This window comes from Pteropus medius, unplaced genomic scaffold (assembly GCF_902729225.1).
Source record: "Pteropus medius unplaced genomic scaffold, Ma_sr-lr_union100, whole genome shotgun sequence".
NCBI classification, from domain to species: Eukaryota; Metazoa; Chordata; class Mammalia; order Chiroptera; family Pteropodidae; genus Pteropus; species Pteropus medius.
This window is the reverse complement of record NW_024342474.1, coordinates 5,130,107-5,152,692: the sequence shown is the minus strand read 5'-3', so window position 1 is coordinate 5,152,692 and position 22,586 is coordinate 5,130,107. Positions and strand designations below refer to the sequence as shown.

General features: G+C 38.4%; 1 protein-coding gene across 6 annotated transcripts in view; it reads left to right on the top strand.

The window, feature by feature from the left end:
- The window catches only part of PPM1H (protein phosphatase, Mg2+/Mn2+ dependent 1H), a 261,613-nt gene extending 239,027 nt beyond the window's left edge, over positions 1 to 22,586 (top strand). For 3 of the 6 annotated variants that reach the window (XM_039865881.1, XM_039865887.1, XM_039865888.1), the window contains exon 10: positions 2,300 to 2,498. In XM_039865881.1, the coding sequence (XP_039721815.1) occupies positions 2,300 to 2,468 (169 nt within the window). In that variant the 3' untranslated portion in view covers positions 2,469 to 2,498. Of the gene's footprint in view, positions 1 to 2,299; positions 2,499 to 5,334; positions 5,368 to 8,754; positions 8,788 to 22,562 lie in introns of those variants that run through there. The other 3 variants (XM_039865886.1, XM_039865885.1, XM_039865883.1) reach the window with 3 other exon arrangements.

The window sequence follows — 22,586 nt, the reverse complement described above, 5'->3', positions numbered from 1 at the left end:
GAGGAAAGGGGGAAGAGATGTCATCAGATGGGGGCATGATAGAAGAAGGGAAGGAGAACGTGTTAAGCCAAGAGGAGAGACCACATGCAGAACAAAGGAATATGAAGATATTATCCACTACTCCAAAGGTTAAGGACCCTAGGAAAAGGAGTAGGTAGGATAACAGAAACAAATCATAATTTCTATAGCAAAAAGGAGAACCACAGAAACTACCTCCCTCCCCTCCGCACCAAAAAACAAACAAACAAACAAACAAACAAACAAAAAACCAGGCTTCTACCATTTTATTTGTTCCTTTTAGGAAAGGAAACAAAAAAAATCTGCCTCAAGCATTTTTAAGACTATGCACAGGACTCAGAGAGGAGACTGCCAGTCTTCATTTTATTGAAATCTCAGTCTTGGTCAGCCTTCAGAAGCACATTTCACTGTCTCCAAGCAGCTGACCTGAGTTTTAGTGCACTTGGGCATGAATATGCATGATTAGGAGCCAAGATGTGCCCAGGCTGCACAGGCCTGTTCTAGTTTTAGGCGATGCCAATGGAAAGAAGAGCCCGGAAGTTTCCCTTCCAGGTTCCTTACTACAGTCTTATCTCCACAGGGCAAAGGAGGCTCTGGTGGGCAGAAAGGGGTCTAGAGAAGGGTGAAATCTTTACTCAGGGTTTTAGATGAATATTAAAGCACCTGTTGGACGTTTATAAAGAGCATGATCTATGAGAGCTGGAAACCAGCTAACACTGCAAGGGGAAACCAGCCATAAAGCCACTATACTTTTCCAGGGCGGTCCAAAGGCCGCTCCTGGCCTCTGCTGTGCGGTGCCCTGGCTTCCGTGCTGCCTTTGTCCTGCGCCCACCGCGCGCCCTCGGTGCAGCGAGGTGGCCAGCGCCTGTCGCTCGCCCGTCGCTCACACGCCACCAAGCGTTCCCCGCAGCCACTCGATGCCATTCTGACATGAGTGAAAGGCACCTTAATAAGAGTGTAAATAAAATCCAGGCTGAGAAATGAGTTTTCCATGCCAGCAATCACCGGCCTAACCTCAGCTGTAAATTGTCTCATGGAGCGGCGCAGATGGAGTCCCTGCATCTGGGGATCAAAGCCATCTCTGAACAGAGCCCTAACAAACACCTGGGTGCCGCCCAGATGCTAATTCGAGGGGGAGGCTGTGCGCGTCAGTTTAGGGATTCTGTGACAATTGATAAACCGGGACCTGGCGATCCCGCCTCCCCTCTCCAACAAGGAACCTGTCCCCTCCCCTACTGCAGCGACCCGCCCAGGGGAGGAGTGGGCTGCTGAAATAATCTTAGTCTGCAGTGTCCTCCGGAGGGACGGACCACCAAGCCCCCTAATTTATGGTCATTGGTATAATAACTTTAACATGATTTATCTGACTGTAGAGGAGATGGCAAATGCTTGGAGAATGATTGGCCATGCCGGCTTTGTGCATTTCTGGTTGGCCTTATTAATTTTGAGCAGAGTCGGGGAGCAGCCTCTTGACTGAGACAGGGAAGTTAATTTGGCAAAGCCTCCATGTAGAGTTGGTTTGGGGCCGGCAAAGGTTTAGCTTTTGTCAAAACTGCAGGAATAATGTATTGCTTAAAAAGTCATGGAGTTTGACAGAATGTGCTAGCATACTGATTAAAGCAGATTTAGTTTGAAAGAGAGTGGAAGATCATTTGATTTGACTGATTCTTTTTTTATTTCGTGTTTGTACAGACCAAAGACATCAGTGCCTTGGGGTGGGAGGGAGGGCAGGAAGGGTATATTCTTTTGTTTTTAATATTTGAGTACATAAGTGTTTTGAAAAAAACACTTATAGCTTAGAAGGGAAGGGATTTGGGGGAATCATGGGACAAATACGTATCAAAACATGCTTCTGAAAATATCACACAGTTCACAATCTTTTGTGTGGGGAAAAATATTTCTTCTCTTTTAAGTTTTCTTCAGACATCACAGCTAGTATTTATGGGATATATAAATTACTGGATAAGCACACCAATACAGCACACTTCACAAGGACATTACTCTGCATTACTGTAGTAACTGTCATTTAAATGTCACCATTGAGTGATGCGGCTTAGTCTCATGAATAAAAGGGACTATATAAGAATATTGGAAAAGTTATAATATTTACTGAAAAATATTTTCATATGAATGAATTACAAATTCAGTAGGGGTGGATGTGCAATTCAAATGGTACACCCATTCATTTATTATATTTATTAGTATGTGTAGAACTCAAATGTAGACACACAGCACTAGGCAACCTCCAAATACAATCTTTAACACTCTGTTTGTTCCTCAGGAGGACCAGAACAAAGACAGAGCCACCACAAGAGAATGTGACTGCTTGGTGTGGAGGCAGATTGGTGTCACATGCGATGGTACAATCACTTCTTTTATTTATAGGTCTAACCAGAAAAATAGACTGGGAGCAGCTGAGTACCAATTTATTTTGCGGCCTGAACCGATGAGTAGTTGCCTTAAATGTCATTGAGTTGAAAGGTTGTGCATTTCATTCACTGCTAAGTTACAAGAAGCTTTGAAGTAAGTCTAGGAGACCAGTAATTGTCCTGGCACTCAAGGTGGGCAAGTGCAATCCTGCTAGGTAGAATTCAGTGGAATTCAGCCCAGTTAGGGCTGCCTAACTGACTAATCCTAGCAAATGCTGCCTGAGTAGAAACAAAGGTGGTTCATTTAGTCCTATTACAAAAGCAAAATGGAACAGAAGGTATGGTTTACTTCCCAGAACAACAAAAATAGAATTGGAAGTCAACAACAGAGGAGACTTGCTTGGGTCTCAAGCCACAGCACATGCATATGACACACAGGTCCTCTGTCCAGGTCCCTAAATGTGCATGAAATAAGTAATAAAGGTATAAAGGGAGTGCAGTGGAGAATCACTTAAATGAGTCTGTAAGGGTCAGGGAAGGGTTTCCAAATGTGCTGACCACTGCACTGGGTCATGAAGGATGAAGAGGAGTCAAGAGAGGGTGAAGGTCATGCTAGCCATGGTGACTCACACAGCATAAAAGAGACATCAAGTTTATGAAGCAAAGACATCAGGTTTAGTGCCTGATGAGGATCCTAGGTGTAAGAGTTCAAGCTGCATCTCACCTCTTAGTGAAACTAAATGTTTACTAGGTGCCAGAAATTTCACTCCCTATTAGCAGTAAAGTGTCTCCTAATTTTCTAAAGACCGTAACGGAAAACTGTATGTTTCTTTAAGCACATCTAGTAATGACTACATAGGCAAGCCAAAATCACAGAAGAAAACTAAACTCAGAAATCCTAGTATAACTTTTTAGCTTAAAATAATCTTACTTCACTAATATGACACAGAAACAAATTCAAAGTGCTATCTCTCTAGCTTTCCAGCTGAACCACAGTGTGATTTTCTCTAAGGAATGAGGAGCTGGCAGCTAAGAAGCAGCTTTCCCTACATCTGCACAAAGGTCTGATTCTGCCCCTCAGCCTTTCCCCACTGGGCTACTCTGAGGGCACTGCAGGAAACTCATCTGTCATCACAACAAAAATCAGCCCCATTCATTCCCTCACTGGGAAGCTCCCTCCCAGGCCACTCAGCCAGCGAATGCTTTTCTTTCTTCCTTCCTCTTCAGCCTCCCAGTCTCCTCCTCCTTCCTCTGAACCTCTCATTGTCACGTATCAAAATTATTGCTGCAGAACTGACTGCTGCCCTCAGTTAAAGAAAAAAGAAAACCTCTTTTGTCTTACAGTTAACCTCACAGGCTGTCTTGTAGTAGCTCTAGTTTTCTCTATAAAGATGTAGTAGTACTAATCTTGCCTTAGAGAACACACATTCCCTTAGTCTGGATTCTAGGCCATCACAGACAGCATTTCTAAGACCTCTATTCTCATACACTGTCCATTTCCGATCTTACTTGAAAGTACCTCCTTCTTTTTTTGGCTGTGTTGTTCAATACCTCTCTCTATGACTGAGTTTTGAGCTTTCTGAGAGGCTTCCTTGAAGGAATCACAGTGCCTGCAGATCAAGGTCAGAAGCCTGTATAGCCCAAGGGCTTGCGGATATGCTTGTGAATAGCAGTTCTGGATGGCTTGGACAGAACTTAGGTTTTATGTATTCATTTTGCAAACATTACGGAAGCCCTTTCCTGTATCGTAGGGGATGTGGAGACGAATAAGAAGCCTCTGGTCTGGGGCAGGAAACACCTTAATATGTAATGCTCCTATGAGATAGCACAGTAACAGAGGTATGAAGAGAGCACTGTGGAAAGTCAGAAGAGAATGTATTTAAGAGTCTGAAAGGATCAAGGGCTGTTCCCCACACATGCTGATTACTGCGCCAGGTAGTGAAGGATGAAGAAAAATTGGTCAAGGGGTGATGGTCGTGCTAGCATGGGTGGAAAACAAAGCTTTCAAGACGGGAGGAAAAGCAGGACAGGTGGAGACAGTAGGGAGGAGTCCAAGGGGTTGATAGAAAAGAGAAAAACAAAAGTGAAGATGGACAGGACAAGAGTGGAAAGAGGAATTAGCAATTGTCTCTACTACTGTGGAACTGCACCCATGCTTCGAAGGCTCACTCCCAAGGCAAATATCATTATGACTATATCCACTTCACCAAAAAATGTTGATGCCTCAGGAAACAAAGTGATGTAAAACGTTCACAACATGCCACTAAAAACATAAGGCAAATATAAAAGAAGGAAAAAAAGACTCAGGCATTGAAAAAATTTGGAAGAAAGTACACTGAAATGATATTAGCTATAATCTATTACCTATGGGTGGTAGGATTATGAATGATTTTAATTTTCTTACTTACCTGGATTTTCTATACTACAGTGAGCATGAACACTCATATATAAATGAATGGGCTACTGATTGATCTTTAATATAAACACATTGTAATAAAAGGGTCCTTAAAGTTTAAGTTCATAATAATAGAATCTGATCCATATGTGGAAAAGTGAGGGTAAAAAAATTAAGACTATGTCATTCAGTGGGCGAGTTTTGTAGAAATAATTTGAGGCAGTCTCACTTATATGTATGTAAATATTGCTGCTACCACCATCCTTCCTCAACCCACAAGAGCAGAGATGAAACTATAGCCATCTCAGTATTCCCTGCCCCTAGTGTAATACCTGGCACAAGCATGTATGCATGTTTAATAAATGTTTAATGAAAGAAACCTAGGATTTCTGACCTCAAAACCAGGATTGCACTGCAAGAGTAAGGTTCATACTTTAGCATGCATCAGAATTATCTGGAAGGCTTGTTAAAAATACAGAATGCTAGGCCTCACCCCAAGAACTTCTAATTCAATAGGTCTGGGGTAGGCCTGAAAATCTACATTTCTAACAGGTTTCCAGGTGGTACTAATGCTGCTGATCTGGAACCACACGTGAGAACCACCGCACCGTAACATACTATTTTCAGGTGCAAGGATCGCAAGGGCTGCCTGCCGCCACACATACCTGTCATGACCATGACCTGAAAGAATGCTCCGAGATACTATGAACAAGAATCAAAGCTAAAATATTTGGCAGAGAGCTAAAATGGTCAGGAATGTTTTAAATTCAGTTCATCAGCTTATTAATTACATTTTCGTAATTAAGACATATTGCTACTGTTGGGTATCTTCAGAGATCATGAAGTTTGGTTATAAGAGTTCATATTAGCATACCGGAAATGAAAAATAGTATCATATACAGGAATGCACCGCATAAAATGACGGACCACACATACAATGGCAATCCCATAAGAGTATAATGAAGCTGAAAAATTCCTTCGGCCTAGTAACATTGTAATGCCATAGCACAATGCATTACTCATGTGTTTGTGCTGACGGTATAAAACAAACCTACTGCACTGCCAGTCATATACAAAAAGTATAGCACATACAATTATGTACAGGACATAATAAAACGACTATGTTACTGGCTTATGTATTTACTATACTATACTTTTTATCATTATTTTAGAGTGCACTCTTTCTACTTAGAAAAAAAAGTGCTGTAAATCAGTGTGCCGTTATGCTGGCAGCGGCCTCATACAGCTCCTGTTTTACCACCTCATTTTTCATGTGCTTGATTTAATCTCATGTTGTTTTATAAATGTAATGTAGCCTAAGTGTACAGAGTTTACGAAGTCTACAGTAGTGCACAGTAATGTCCCAGGCTTTCATGTTCACTCACCACTCACTGACTCACCCAGAGCAACTTCCAGTCCTGAAAGCTTCATTCATGGTAAGTGCCCTATATAGGTGTGCCATTTTTTACCTTTTATACTGTATTTTTACTGTACCTTTCTTATGTTTAAATGTTTACAAACACTAATACCACTATGTAATAACTGCCTACAGTATTCAATACAGTAACATTCTATAAAAGCCTGTAGCCTAGGAGCAATAGGTTATACCATATAGCCTGGGTGTGTAGTAGGCTATACTATCTAGGTTTGTATAAGTATACCCTATGATGTTCACATAAGGATGAAATCACCTAACAACTCATTTCTCAATGCATCCCTGTCATTTAGCGATGCATACTGTATAGTTGGATAACAAAATGTGTGGTGTTGTTAAGTTCTATGGGAATTAGAAAGGGAGAGATGAATGTCACCTAGACTAGCAAGGAAATAGCGTTATAGAAAAATCTGTGTTTAGGACATTGAAGGATGGTATTTAGGATAATTATGGCTGTATAACAAACCATCCCAAAACTTAGTGGCGTAAAACTACTATTGTTATCTCGTGGTTCTACAGGCTGACTCAGCTGGTTGGTTCTGCTTGGGACCTGCCATGCAGCTACAGTCAGAGAGCAGCTGGTACTGGGGTCACTGGAGTAAAAAGGCTTGACTGGGCTGGCTGTCTTAAGACGGCTTCTTCACTCACAGGTTTGGTGCCTCATGCTCCTCCATGTGGCTTCTCTCTCCAGAAGAGTTGCCTGGATTCATCAATGTAAGGTCAAGGCTTCAAGATGTAGGAAGCAGAAAATGCCAGTCCTTTTAATCAGTAGGCCCAGAAGTGGCAGTGTCATTTCTATCAGATTCTACTGGTGAAATTAGTAACAGGCCAGCCTAGATTCAAGGGGGCAGAGGAACAGACTCCATCTCTCAGTGAGGGAGTGGCATATGTATACAAGAGAGAAATTGATGGCAGCTATCTTTGGAGACAAGCTACCACAGGTGGGCAGGTAGAGAAAACAACCCACAGAATGAAGATGCAAGAACCAGAAGAGGCCCAAGAAGAGATCTAAAGGCTTGTATACAAAGAAAATCAGAGCACAGGTGACCTGCAACAACACAGGTTTGAACTGCACAGGTCCACTTACACATGGATGTTTGCAATTGACCTGCATAGTTCAAACCAGCTTTGTTCAAGGATCAACTATACTTAAAACTGAAACAAAGAGTCAGGGTGTGATCTGATAAACAATGAGGAATCACTGTGAGTTCTTAGTTCACAGTGCTTGCACTTACAACACCCCCACATGAGTTGTTTGCTTCTGGGCATCTGGGCTAAGTGGTGTACATACAAACATACAGAAGACAGGCTGGGCCAGCCACCACAGATCAGAATTTAGTAAGAGACGCAGACAAGTGAATAAATAGGTAATCACAGTTCAGTATGATGACTGCTAACAGAGCAGGAAGTGTAGGGTGTTATAGGAGCATCTCACTCAGATAAGGAAGCAAGAGCAAGAGGGAGAGGTGGCTGCCAGTGTTGTTTGAAAAAGATCCCTCTAGCAAAAGTTCATGGGCAAGATTGGAAGAAGGAAAGACAGAAGCCAAGAAGACCAGTTAGAGGGTTGTAGTAATAAAGGTGATTAGACATTTTATATCTCCTCCTCCATCTCTAATGAATTATGTAGCCATGCCAGGGAATATACCTAGATCATGATGGGGCGTTAAAGTTGACATGTCATCCATTTTAAAGATTTGGTTCTGCTCAATATATAAAGTCATCTGATAAAACTTGTAAAATTATAACAAATGATTGAAATGATGCCAAGGCATTATATGGCATATGTGGGAGATCACATTGGAGGCTGTGGAATGGAGTGTTCTTTCCCCATGCCCCAGAAGCACCTCCCTGACTCCAAAGGAAGAACATATTGTACTCTTTGGAAGCCCACGGAGTCACTGACTAACCTTTGGGGAGGAATTTTGATTTTGTTCTTTTCTAAATTAGATAAGCTCATGTCTCCGGGGCAAGACCTGCCGTAAGCTGCTTCTATGCTGCACCAAGGAAAAGGCAATTGTTTATCATACCTGAGAGAGCACTCTCCACCAGAAAGCAGGCTCCACTGGTCCTGCCACTTGCTTGCTGCCCACCACCACTACCTATACCTGGGGCATTGCCAAATACACAGTGGAGGCTCAATGAATATTTGAATAGCTTAAAGTGCCAGTCAACAAATTTGTATGGATCACAGATGGCGATGGGGCTAGATATACCCAGAGTACTTAACGCTGTATCCCAAACTGCCAAGACCTTTAAATGTGCAGTTAGTTAACTATTTAAAAAAATGGAAAAGCTTCCACCCTACTACTAAGAGCACAGGAATAATTACACTCAGCCCTGGTGTACAGCACATTACAATAACTTTTCTAAGGAAAATGGTGAGTTAACAAGATGAGGTGGCATCTCTTGTCTGTTTTCAATGCAGTTTTCAGGCACCTCTTTTCCTATCTATTCCTTTTGTTCTTTGCTAGCTTTCAGTCAAGATTCTTCCTCAGTGTAGAGGGAATTAGTAGGAATGTTCATTTTCTTCTCACTAGCTGGGCCATCACTGCTAGCTCCTGTCTGAAGAGGAAAAGTGGGGAGAAGACAACTGGGAAGATGGAAAAAGAGAAAGATGAGAAGAAAGGGGATCGCAGCAAGCAAAAAAGGAAAAGAGAAGTGGAGGTGACATGAGGACTGAAGCAATGGGGGAAGAATGCTCATAGTCTCAGGCCAGGCACTGGATAAATATTAAGATAGGAAGTAAATAATGACCAATGTAATTAGCAGTCAGCAAGCCCACCAGGCAGGCCCTTTACTGTTGCTTTCCTCCACTTCCTCTTGCTTTGTCATTTCACTGATAATAGCACCTCTCCTGGAAAGAGATGAAATTTGTTTCATCAATTTTAGATAGTTCATAGTTAAATTCTGTATTAGTTTTCTATTGCTGCTGTAACAAATTACCACAAACTTAATTGTTTAAAACAATATAAATTAATTACCTTATAGTTCTGGAGGTCAAAAGTCCAAAAAAGGTCATACTGGGCTAAAATCAAGGTGTCAAGAGGGTTTTCTGAAGGTTCTAGGTGAAGATGTGTTTGCCTTTTCCAGCTCTCAGAGATGACTTGCATGTTTGGGCTCATGGCCCCCTTCCTTCTGAAGTATGTTTCTCTGACTCTGGCTTTTCTGCCTCCTTATTCCACTGTGACTAAATTGGGCTCACTGGATAATCTAGGATAATCTACCTAATTTAAAGTCAGTTGATTAGCAACCTTACTCCATCTGCATTTAATTCCATGTAGCCTAACATATTCATAGGTTCTGGGGATTAGGATGTGGAAATCATTGAGGGGGAGGACCACAAATACTGTATAACCTTCCTGAAACTACACTTTCAAATTTTCCCTAGTATTCTTAAAAAACAAGAACTCTGCATGTCAGTTATTTGTTTTTTCTTCTACAGGTTTGTTGGAAACGAAAGTAACAATCCTAATAACCATCTCTCATTTAAAGAAGGGAAGACGTATTGCTTTGGCTAAAACAGTACTTGTCACAATAGTAATAGGACTTAGGCAAAGACAGAGCCCCTCTTGCAGGAGCTCCTCATACTATCAGCAAGTCACCTGGCCCCACCCTCCTCCTACCAATGCTGTACAGCTCTCAGTGGTCTTGCCTCTTTGCCCTGAAAGGCAGTGGAGAGGGTCTGGCACTCTAATGAAGGGGCAATATACAAATCCACAGTCCCAGGGGACCCAATTATTTGGGTCAGTTTTATAATTTCTTTAGAACTAGAAACTTGTCATGCAAAATGACTCCTGGCTATTTATTTGTTAATCCAAGTAAAGTAATACAATTGCTATAGAAATTTGTAGCAAGCAAGGAGGGGTTTTCTAGTCTCAGATAGGTTAGACTTCAATCAACAAGAAAAACATCGGATTGGGTATTGTTTCTGACAATGTTGGTAGATATCACAATTAGGAAGGAGAGAAAGAGTTAAAATTACCAAGGAATAATTTTTAAAGAAAATAATACATTTCTGCTTTTTATCATTTTCTGAGTCATTTCCTGAACATTTCTTTAAAATGTCAATGTGGCCATTTCCCAGTGCCCATTTATTGGGCACTTTAGGTATATTATCTGTGATCCTTCTAATAATCTTTCATGGTAGGTATTACAAACAAGGAAATTGAGGACAAATGAGATTAAGAAATTCACCTGAGGTCACGCAGCTATTCAATAGCAGAAAGAGGAAATCACACTCTGGTTACCTGACTCCTGCCCAGAATTACTCTCGCTGCTGGATCACCTAATGCCTACAAGGTAGGTGGCAGCAATGGAAACATGTAGGAGCTCCACTGCCCAGGCCCCAAAGTCACCCAGTCTGGCTTATGCCTCCTCAGTCAGCTAATCCCTAACCAGCTCTGACTTCCCCAATTTCCTGATTTGTGACCTGCCTAGAGTCCTATGATGAAACGGAATATAACTGTGTGTCCACCCCTTGTTTCTAATGCCTCATCACTTCACCACAAAGACAGCTATACATTATACAGGAAGAAATGAAAAAATTAAGCAAACAAGAGGGACAAAATAAAGAAACTGAGCAAAGAAATTTGAAAAAGACAAAAATCAGGAAGGAGTAGCTCAATTTTGTAGAACATGAAAAAGTCACACATACTGTTTGCCACTGAAGGACTAGAGTGCACTGCTGTACAAAACTTGAAAATTCTGGTTTTCTACTATTTGGTGTCTTTAGACTGCATCCTCAGAGAAGATGTATCTTGGAACTCAAATTCAATATTTGACCAAAGCGAATGATTAAAAATGTTAATTAAAAACAAAGCCAAAACCAATAGCAGCCTAAATATTAGGAAAAATTCCTTTCGTGAATTAAATTCACTTAGTAATACATTCATTCTTAAAATTAGACAGTTTCTTTTTAACTAAGGCTTTGTAAGTTTTTAGTTTATGGAAAGATGCTACTATTGATGAAATTAAATTTTCCTGAGAACTCAGTATTATTTTTAAATCTAAGAATGTATATGCATTGCAGTAAGAGACATGATCTAACATTATGCAAAACCTTCCCTAAGGTGTGGCAAATCGGCGTGTTCCCCAGGTCCTCCTACGCAGTGCATGACACTAAACTGTTACTGGGCCCTGTCCTTCAGAATAAGTGGTCTCTCTAATTTAGCTTATCCTCATAAAAGCTATTAAATTGGAGGAGTCACATAGTGATACTCAATAATACTGGCTAAGTAAAGAAAGGTGTATTATGTACAGCTGACCTTTGAACAATGTGCGGGTTAGGGGCACTATGTCTCTGTGAAGTCAACAATCCACATATAACTTTAGACTCCCCCAAAACTTAACTACAAATAGCCTACTGTTGACTGGAAACCTCATAACATAAGCAGTCAATTAACACATATTTTGTTATTTACAAAATTTATTTTGTAAATAAATTTGTTATTGTATTCTTACAATAAAGTATGCTACAGAAAATTTGTCATTAAAAAAATCATGAGAAAATACTTACAGTATTTACTGATGATTTTATGCATAAGAGGATCCATGTAGTTCAAACCAATGTTGTTCAAGGGTCAACTGTACACATGTTCACTGACTCACATTAGCGCATGAGCACATTTATTTTCCAAGGCAAAACAATTCAGGTAAAACTTCCCTTCTCTTTTCCAGTCCCCCTTCCTTCAAAACCCACTTTCTTTTAGGTTTTCCTCTTTGACATTGCTATTAACATTATAGTTTAATTAAATTAGAATCCTATACAAAATGCTGGGGAAGAGGCAATGAGATACATTTGACCCAGCCCCCAGGGCTTATGGGCCACGTTATGATGGCCCATAATGTGGTAAGGAGCCAGGATAGATTTTAGCACCATTTTCTACACTATATTGTGTCCTTTAACAATGGTAACTCTCCATTAGTAAGGGATATGAATATCACGACTTGAGCATCAAGTTAAGGGTCTTTACCTAAAATAGATTCAAGTGGCCTACTAAAGGGCTTGAAATTTCTGCTTACTTCGTAGGGTAAATACTGAAAGCTGCTATTGCTGTCATCCAAGTAAAATTTTTGTGTTAATTCTTTCGCATTATTTATATTAACTATCTAGTTGCTGTTTTTTTGTTTTTTTAAGTAAAGTAGGCAAGTTCAGAGTTTAGATGATAATAAAAAGCCAGAAAATGTCTTCAGCATATAAAGAGGCCTGGGGTGGGGGTGGGGGTGGCATGAAGGAAGGGGGTTGTAGGGGTAGAGAGTCCTGGTGAACTAGAAGTCAACATGAAGGCACTGGATTCCATAAGTAAAGATGATGACAAAGGAAACCAACATTTCAAAAAACAATTACACACCAGGCAGGCCCTGTGCTAGGTACTTAGCATATACCAACATATGAAATTCAAGAGGATGGAGAATTGTTGTGCTTCTTTACAGTCATCCAAGCTACATTCATATATATATTTTTTGTTTTACTATGTGATTTAAAGTTTAAAAAAAAATAAATAAGGAAGAAAAGCAATGAGAAAAGTACCTCTTCCTAGAAGAAAAGTACCATCCTCTTGGTCTAAAAATCTGTGAATTATAGACAAATCATCTGTCTCACACCAAATACATATGGTGAGGTAGGCATAATATAACCATTATAAACATTATCGCTCAAAAAGAGAAAGTAAAAGGCATTCTCTGGTCCATTGCAAATCCAGCTGGGCATATATTGCCTTTTCCTTGATTACTTCTACTACCGGCAGTGATTCTCCTCAGCTCTTGGCTCCATCCTCTGAGTTATCCTTCCTATTCTATAAAATATAGTCCATATTTTAAGTTCAGTAGTTTGATGAGCCTACTTCCTGCCTAGGAAGTTCCAGGATCTAAAACCTTTTCATTTTGAAGCCATCTCTGTTCCTTACAGTCCAAGCGGCAATATTTTTAGAAGTATAATTCTTTTAAAAGCTTTGTAAGTTTCCTATGAACCTTACTGATCTTCTTGGGGTTTACTTCATTAGGCAAAATCCACGTCAACAAATCTTCTCTACCAGGGGCTCCCTGTAAAGCTGCTGTGGATCAATGTCCTAATATTCTTAGAATGCCTACTGTCTAAAGCTTTTGTCTTTTTGCAAGGGTTCAGAAGGAATCACCTTAAATTCTTCTGGGGTCTTAATAAAGACTTTTACAATCATATCTTTAGCTTCATCTTTACTCTGAGAAGTTTTTATAACAGGGCTGTGAATCTGACTTTTGTCCTAAGACCTTTTTTGAGTTTGGGAATATTTGGCTAGGAAAGACTAATCACCAGAAAAAGGTTTTATTTTCTAACCCAGAAATTCCTGACTCCTGTATATTTCCTCTAAATTTTGCCTGAACACTGAGTGATTTCTTTTAAAGCTCACCATTATCTGTATTTTATGATATACAGCTAAGAGAAACCAGGAAGCTTTTAACCTTTAACCTGAAAACTCATCAGGCCAATCCATCAGTTCATTAGATATATTTTCTATTTCTACATTATCACAGGCAACAGTTTTTTATTAACAAGGGTTTTTCCTCCCATGTTAATAATTTTTCCCTCACTTTCCTTTAATCCCTACTGTTAACCTCAAGAGCCATTGGACTTCTGCTACTAATCTTTTCAAGACCCTTCCAAGTTATACTTATAGCTCAGTTCCAAAGTCACTGTCATATGTTTTAGGTTTTGTTATTGTAATCCTCAAATTCCAGGTCCCCAAATCAGTTGTGGTTATCTATTGCTAACTAATCACCTCAAAACTTTAATTTAAAAAATCCACAACTTTATTATCCTCTCTCATGGTTCTGGGGCTTGACTAAGCTTAACTAGATGATTCTTGCATGGGGTGTCTCATGAGGCTGCAGCCAGATGGTAGCTGGTGCTGAAATCATCTGAAGTCTTGCTCATTCATCTGTATGGCACCTGATCTGGGAACACTTAAATAGCTGGGGGCAGGAACAGCTAGGATTCCTCCAACATCTATCCCTATCTCTATGTGATCTCCCCATGGCATTTTCAGCATGGAAGCTTCAGGGTAGTTGTACTTACATGGCAGCTCAGAGCTCCAAAAGTATATGTCATAGAGGGAGAGGGGAAGACAGAAGTTCTGTCACCTTTTATGATCCTGTCTAAGAAGTTGCAAAGTGACTTCTGTCACATTCTATATTTGTTGAGTCAGTCACAAACGCTGCTTAGGTTCAAGAGAAAGGAACATAAACTCTTTTTTTTTTTCATGAAAAATGTGTCAAATAACTTGCATATATGTTTTAAACTACCACAGCTGGTAAAAAGGAAAAAAGAAAGGACAGAAAGAAAGGCTTAAGAACTGTTACTGAAACCATGCTATATCCTATGTCCCCAAATGGTTGGCAGTTATAGTCAATGGCAGTTATAGTCACAAATCTGAGTGATGATAGTCAAAAGCAGGTCTAGGGTCACATACAGTCAAATGTATTAAAGTATTCCAACTTTTTATTCTCCAAGAAAGATCTATTTCTTTCTTCAAAGAGAGGAAAGAGGAAAGGAAGGGAGGTTAGGGGAGAAGATGAGAGAGAAAGAGAGGAGAGAGAAGAAAAAGCAGCAAGAGAGAAAAGGGAAGGATAACACCAAATGTTTCATCAGGACAAGAAAGCCTTGTTCTAAAGCAGGGGTCAGCAAACTATGGCCTGCAGACAAAATGTAGCCTATGGCCTATTTTAGTATGGCCTATGAGCGGAAAATAATTTTATGTTTGTAAAGAGGAAGAAGGAGAAGCAGCAGCATATGCAATAGAGGCCATATGTGGCCCGCAAAGCCTTAAAATATTTACTATCTGGCCCTTTATAGAAAACGTTGGCCCTATTTTAAAGCACATTCGAATGTGTTTGCAGATGGTTACCACAGACAGAACAGCAAACATACCTCTAGGATGCTTTTACTATATAGATTTTCCTTACAAAATAGATACCAAAATAAAAGAGGATTTTATCCTATCAAGTATCCCTTTTCTATTATACAGTCAATCTCTAATCTCCATATTTCTTCTCGTTTTTCCTCTATCTGCCTACCAACATTCTCATCTCACAATGAACAATCCTTCTTCCTCTACCACCTCCCTCAAGTTTTAAATGTTCAATTTTCTTTGACCCTCGTATAACTTCTCTCCTCAAAAGCCGTAATTGTTTCTTATTCCTAAAGAAAAGTCATAAAGGCAACCTAATGAATTAGAGAAAATAACTGCCAATCACATATCCAGTAAGGGGTAATATCCAACATATATAAAGAACTCATACAACTCAATAGCAAAAAAAAAAAAGCAATTCAATTTAAAAATGAGCAGAGGATCCATAGATATCTTTTCAAAGAAAACATACAGATGGCCAGCTACATGAAAAGGTGCTCAACATCACTAATCATAGGGGAAGTGCAAATCAAAACCATAATGAGATACCACCTCACATCTGTTAGAAAGACTAATTACAAAAAAACAAAAAGTAAGTGTTGGTGAGGGTGTGAAGAAAAGGGAACCCTCATGCACCTTTGGTGGAAATGTAAATTGGTGCAGTATGGAGGTTCCTCAAGAAAGTAAAAATAGAACTACCATATGATCCAGCAAACCCACTTATCGGCATTTACCTGAAGGAAATGAAAACACTAACTCATAAAGATATGTGTACTCCCATGTTTAATGTAGCATTATTTACAACAGCCAAGACGTGGAAGCAACCTAAGTGGCCATCAGTGGATGAAGAAAATGTGACACACACACACACACATGGGTGCACACCCATGCACATACAATATTATTCAGCCATAAAAAAGAACAAACTCTTGACCATTTGCTACAACACGGGTGGAACCTAAGGAAATTATGCTAAGTGAAATAAGTCTGATAAAGACAAATACCTATGATCTCACTTATATGTGGAATCTAAAAAACAAAAACAAAAATGAATTTATAGATACAGAGAACAGATTGGTGGCTGCCAGTGGCAAGGGGTGGGGGTTGGCCAAAAGGAGTGAAGGTGGTCAGAAGGTACAGATTTCCAGTTATAAAATAAGTCATGGGATGTAATATACAGTATGGTGACTAAAGTTGATATTACTGTATCATATATTTGAGTTGCTAAGAGAGGAGATCCTAAAAGTTATCACGAGAAAAAAATTTATAACAATGTGTGGTTATGGATGGTAACTAGACTTAACATGGTGATCATTTTGCAATATGTACATATACCAAATCATTATATTGTACACCTGAGACTAATGTCATGTCAATTATAACTCAATAAAAAAAGTCAAAACTCCTTACTCTTGCGGGTCACTCATGATCTAGCCCATAACCATATTTCCACCCTGTCTATCCCACTGTCCATGCTCCTGACCCCAGATTCCTATATAACACCCATATACGCTTCTTGATAGTCCATGCCTTTTCATGTATCCATAACTTTTCTCATGCTGTTCTTATATCCAGAAATATCTATTTATTCACTCTTGTTATAGTGAAAACATGTTTATTCTTGTCTTTTGTAACGATCCCGTTCATGATGGAAATTAATCGCTCAGTGTTCCGCATCCCCATAGCATGTTCCTGTATATAGATCTACATGGCACTTGTTTTAGTTTTCAATTATTTATATACATGTTTATTTCCTCACATAGAAAAGCACTTTTTCATTTTGATACTTTATAAACACACAAATTAACAATTGTTTTTAAAAAAATTGAGTGAATGATCTCAGATCCTTTTTCATTGTTCCTGAAAACCAACCTTTTCTCCATGTTTGTCCTGTGGGGCAGCTCTGGTGTTCAAGTTAATCTCTTCTTGTTCTTGCTCTTTTCTATTCCTAGAGCTCCTAAATTCTAGAAGAAATCAGTCCATATTCTTTCTAGGAATTTTACAGTCCCAGTTTCATTAAATCATTTTCTTAGCACTTCAAAACTCCATCTACTCTCCAACATGACTTTCTACTTAGCCTAGCTCAACTGCATGCATTTCATCATCTTAACTCCTTCCAACAGGTTTCACAGTGCACAAACCACATATGTACCTATAAGACCACCACCTTACTTTTCTGGCTTACTTCTCTTTACATTAGAAAAATACGTAAGACCTCACATCTGATGACAACTACCTTGATACATCCAATTGACCATGATTTTTGGAGAAGGGGAATATTTTTACCAAAGTCACATAAAGATGAAAATTCTTCTATTAATTTTTTTTTTTTTTTAAAAGAGGGACATGATAAAGGAAAACAAGGACAACAGATGAAAACGCCAAGGGGTCATTTTGGAACTTGCATGCTAACTTTTGGGATAATGTTTTTCTTGGGTGTGTGATTTCCTGAGAGTGGTGGAAGAACTTTTAGCTTTTTGCATTCCTATTTATGGTCTGACTTGACTACTAGAGAATTCCTAACCTTGGAAATGGTAGCTTTAATTCCCTTTAATCCCTAAAACAAAATGGTAATGAAGGAAGAAAATTACCAAGGAAGGGGTTATAACGCAGAATCAAGAAGAGTTTAAGGACTATTTAGTCAAGTCAAGCCTAATGAACTCCACGGGGTTCATGCATAGTCACTAGAAGATACTAAAGGTACCGGTAGTTATAGCATCTATACAATAGTAATTATCCTTAGTAATTCCTCTAAGTATTTCAATAGTATTCCAATAGTAATTCCTCTAAAACAACTTAAATCCCAGATTTAAAATAGTAAATACCCATGGATGCATCCTATTAATCTTTGTGTGGTTTTGTATGGGTTCTCACTCTTCCCTTTGGTTCTTTCTTAACCACGGGATTCTTTCTTTCTCTTGTTCTGTTTGATTGTTGTTTGTTGTTTTTAGTTTTTATTATGGAACATTCCTAACATACACAAAAGTGGAATAGTATAAAGAGCCTCCGTGTACCCATCTCCCAGGCTCAACAAACACCAACACAAGAGCAATTTTCTTTCAGTATACTCCTATCCATATACATGCCCCCTCTATCCCATGAATTATTTTGAATCATGAAGCAAATTCTAGATATCATATCTTTTCATTGATAAATTCTTTAGAATGCATGTCCTAAAAGGTTTAAAAAAAAAACCAACCATAACAACTATTACTGAAAATTAATAATTCTTTAACTTCAAATATTATATTTAAATTATCCCAGTTGTCTCATATATATACTTTTTGCACTTGGATTTGATTAAATCAGGGTTCAAACAAGTTCTACACATTGCAATTGGATGCTTGAATCTCTTTAAGCCTATTTCAAGAAAACAAGCACACTAACTCTAAAAGATACATGCAACCCCATATTCTTGCAGCATTATTTACAATAGCCAAGATACAGAAACAACCTAAGTGTCTACTGATGGATGAATGGAAAAAGAAAATGTGATAAACACACACAATGAAATATTGCCATTTGCGACAACATAGATGGCTTTAAGGGCATTATGCCAAGTGAAATAAGTCAGAGAAAAACAAATACCCTATGATCTAACTTAAATGTGCCATTTTAAAAATGAACAAACACCTGAACTCAGATACAGAGAACAGACTGTGGTTGCCAGACAGAAGTGGGGCAGGGGTGGATGGCAGGGGTGTGAAATGAGTGAAAGGGTCAAAAATTACAAACTTCCAGTTATAAAAAAAATAAGTTATGGGAATGTAAGGTACAGCATAGTGAATATAGTTAACACTGTGCTGTATTTTAAAAGTTGCTAAGAATCAATCTTAAAAGTTCTTATCACAAAAAAAAATCTTTTAACTATGTATGATGACAGACGTTAAGTAGAACCATTATGGTGATTTTGCAATATATACAAATATCGAATCATTATGTTGTACAAGTAAAACTAATATGCTATGTCAATTATAGCTCAATTTAAAAATAAAAAGACAAACAGAATGGGTTGAATATACAAGGTGATACCTGAGCTAATGAGATGAAGGGCAGAGAGAAATGAAAGAGTCATAATAGGTGAGTTGTTAATCTGTTAATTAAGAAAAGAAATATGGGAGTAAGGTTGAAAATCTCAAGTTCATTAGATAATGATTTCAGCCCACATCTTAGGTGCTCTCCAGAGAGGTGTCAGTTATGAGTACGAAACAGATGTTGATATCAGTCATCTCTTCATATGGAATATTTGAAGATGCCCCATAGTTCACAAAACTTTTTTAAAAAAAAAGTCTGTTTGGATACTGAGGAACCAAAAAAGAACCATCAGAGGCAAAAAAAAAAGAAACATACACAGAAACTTGTTTATCCTCTACATTTTTCCTAATTAGTGCTTCTTGGTCTTAATGTGACATGATGTTAATAATCATGTATTTCCCATGTTGTGTGTGTAGTTGAACCTTGAACATGGGGATTAAGGGCGCTGACTCTCACACAGCCTGAAATATATGCATAACTTTTGACTCTCCAAAAACTTAACTGCAGTCATCCCTCAGTATCCACGAGGAACCTGAGTGAATACCAAACTGCAGATGCTCAAGTCCCTTATATAAAAATGGTATAGATCAACACATACAGTTGGCCCACCGCATCTGAAGATTCCCAATGGTGGACAGAAAATATTATTTCCATTAACAGTTGGTTGAACTCCGGGATGGAAATCTGGGAATACAAAAGGCTCAGTGTATGTTTATTGAAAAAAATCCACATTTAAGTAGACTCCCACAGTTCAAACCCATATTGTTCAAGGGGCAACGGTATATTAGAGAGCTACAGTAAATTACTACAAGAGCCGTAATTAAAAAAAAAAAAAGTCCATTTTAATTTATTGGCTCCCCTTCTTTTTTCAAGTCATGTCATTTGTCCTGTGGAATTTTCCAGTGTGGATTTTGCTAATTGCACCTTGTGATTTAACGTTTTCCTCTGTATCTTAAATTTCTTATAAACTAGTAGTCAGATCTAGAAGCTTGAGGAGAGTCAAGTTCAATAATCTGAACTTCACGGATGGCATTCTGTACTTCTTTTCTATCACCTCAGGAGGCACAGAATGTCTAGTTGTCTCTATTTTTGTAATGTTAAGAACTGATCAGCAGGTTCAGGTGTAGTCTGATGGATCCATGCATTACATTACTCCTCATCAGCATTTCACTTAATAGTTCTAACAGCCATTGAGGAGGCCTAGCTTGATTATTTCATTAGCTGTTGCAAAATGCTAATGTCCTATTTCTATCATACTGTCTGTATTTTTAAGTGGGAATTATTCTGTAAGAAAATCTTCCTCACAACTATTTAGTTACCCTAAGGTGTAATTTGTGTAAGGCAGGATAAATACTTGATTCTCTCTCCTGTACTCAGTCCTGGAAAGGCTCAAAACCGGTTCTCCATTGCTTGTACCACAATAACCTGACACTTCTGCTCTAAGGAGGTGCATTCTATGAGCCAGCTCAACACCATAGTCGGGGGAACTCTTGCTTCTTTGAACTCTTACATTTAGAATATACGTCACAAAACATGATGTCTGACTACCTTGTGAAGAAATCTAAAGATTGTGCATAACCAGACGTCACATTTTGTGATGCTCTAGTGAGACTAAACTATTATAATTTTCTAAATGCTGGTACAATTGCAGTAAGAATGGTTAGGAAAATGGTTTACCCACAATACTGAGTGTTCTGGAGCAAGGGCTCTAAAGTAGGTACCTGAGTGGAACTCAGGTATGAAAACAACCCAAGTAACCCATGGATAGTGTTCACTACACTTTTATCATAAACAAATGTATTCCCAAAAGAATACACATTGAATTATGGGGAGAGATTTGTTCATTTTAGTCTACTGTGTATCCTCAGTGCCTGGCATAAATAGGTAATCAATATACTCAATAAAATGAATGGATTTACCTGGAACATATCCTGTATGCATTTTACTCACTAAAAAAAGAAACTAAAAGTAGACAGGATTCTTATTCTATTCACCTAGTCTTATTAAACAGTACGTAAATTTGTTTTTAAAAAACAGGAAGATATATTTCTGCGTATGTATGTTTCTTAAGAGCTTAGTTCTTTCTGCTATTTGGATAACATTAAGTTAATATTACTATTATGTATACATCTATATATATAGTGTTACTACTATGTCTTTTATTTAATGAGGGCTTTTAAGTGTGCAGAATATTGACATAGCAACCTCTGAATCTTGACTTTTGTTAGTTATGTTCAAAGTAGTATGAAATGCACATAATTGTGGTTTGTTATTCAACCAAAGAGCAGTTAGAAAATCTCTAACAGAAAATGCGGCATTACATGATCTAAATCACCAAAGTCCATGGGCACTTTTTATTCCCTAATTTACTTTCAGTGACATTTGACACTATGTGGTCTTCTAAGAAACACTGACTCCCATGACAAAACACTCTCGATTATATTTGAATGGAACAGAATTTGAAACCTGACTAAAAGTAAACATTTTCAGAAAGTGTTATTTGAGGTTGAATAAGGAGATCTAGAAACCTATCCTTTAAAATCAATACAAAGCTCTTAATCTTGGTTTTGTCCATATATAATTAAAAGACCAAATTTGTACTGTTGGATGTCAATGGTGCAGTGTAAAAGGATCCTATTTACAAATTTAGTAGCCAGAAGTCTGTGTGGCGCAATTCCATTACATCTGAACAAAACAGCTCTTTCAAAGAAAGGTCACTGTTAATTGAAAATTTAACCAAAAAAAAATATATATATGTGTATATCTATATATTTATTTAATTCAACTTGAGATAAGAAAGCACACTATATTCCATGTGGAACTAGCAGTATTTGTTAGAATAACACTCCAGCATATTAGTAGCAGATATAACAAGATTAAAATGTAAGCCACCCAGAGTTCTCACTATCAACTACAATTGTATTGCTCATCTCCAAGATCTCAATTCCACTTCTAGCCTGCCTACCCACTTTTAGACTACTAGAGGCTACAAACATAATCAAGAGACCTCTCAAAGCTACATGATCTGTTCTAAGAGGTCCATACCTCTCTCCCCTCAGCTTCCACCCTTTTTCTGCCAGGTCTCAAAGGTCAAGTAGATCACTAAATGTTTTTCTGATCCACCCACATTTTGATTCTTAAGCATGTCATGCTAGATCTTTTCTAATTGTGTTTTCCTTTGGGGCGGTAACCTAGCCATATAATTATTGTTTTTCCCATGGTGCCTAAGTGATAATCTAACAAAAACACTTTATGAATGGCATTAGACAATCATTCAGGTGATTGTTATATTTTTGCCTTAATTATCTACACAGCAGAGGCACCTATGGTTTTTAAAGTTTTATAACAATGGACATAATTCTCCTGGGTATTACTGATCTGGCCTAATTCACTTTGAAGACAATTGTCCTATTTCCTTTTTGTTGCAGGAATTATAGAATGTTCAATGGGAA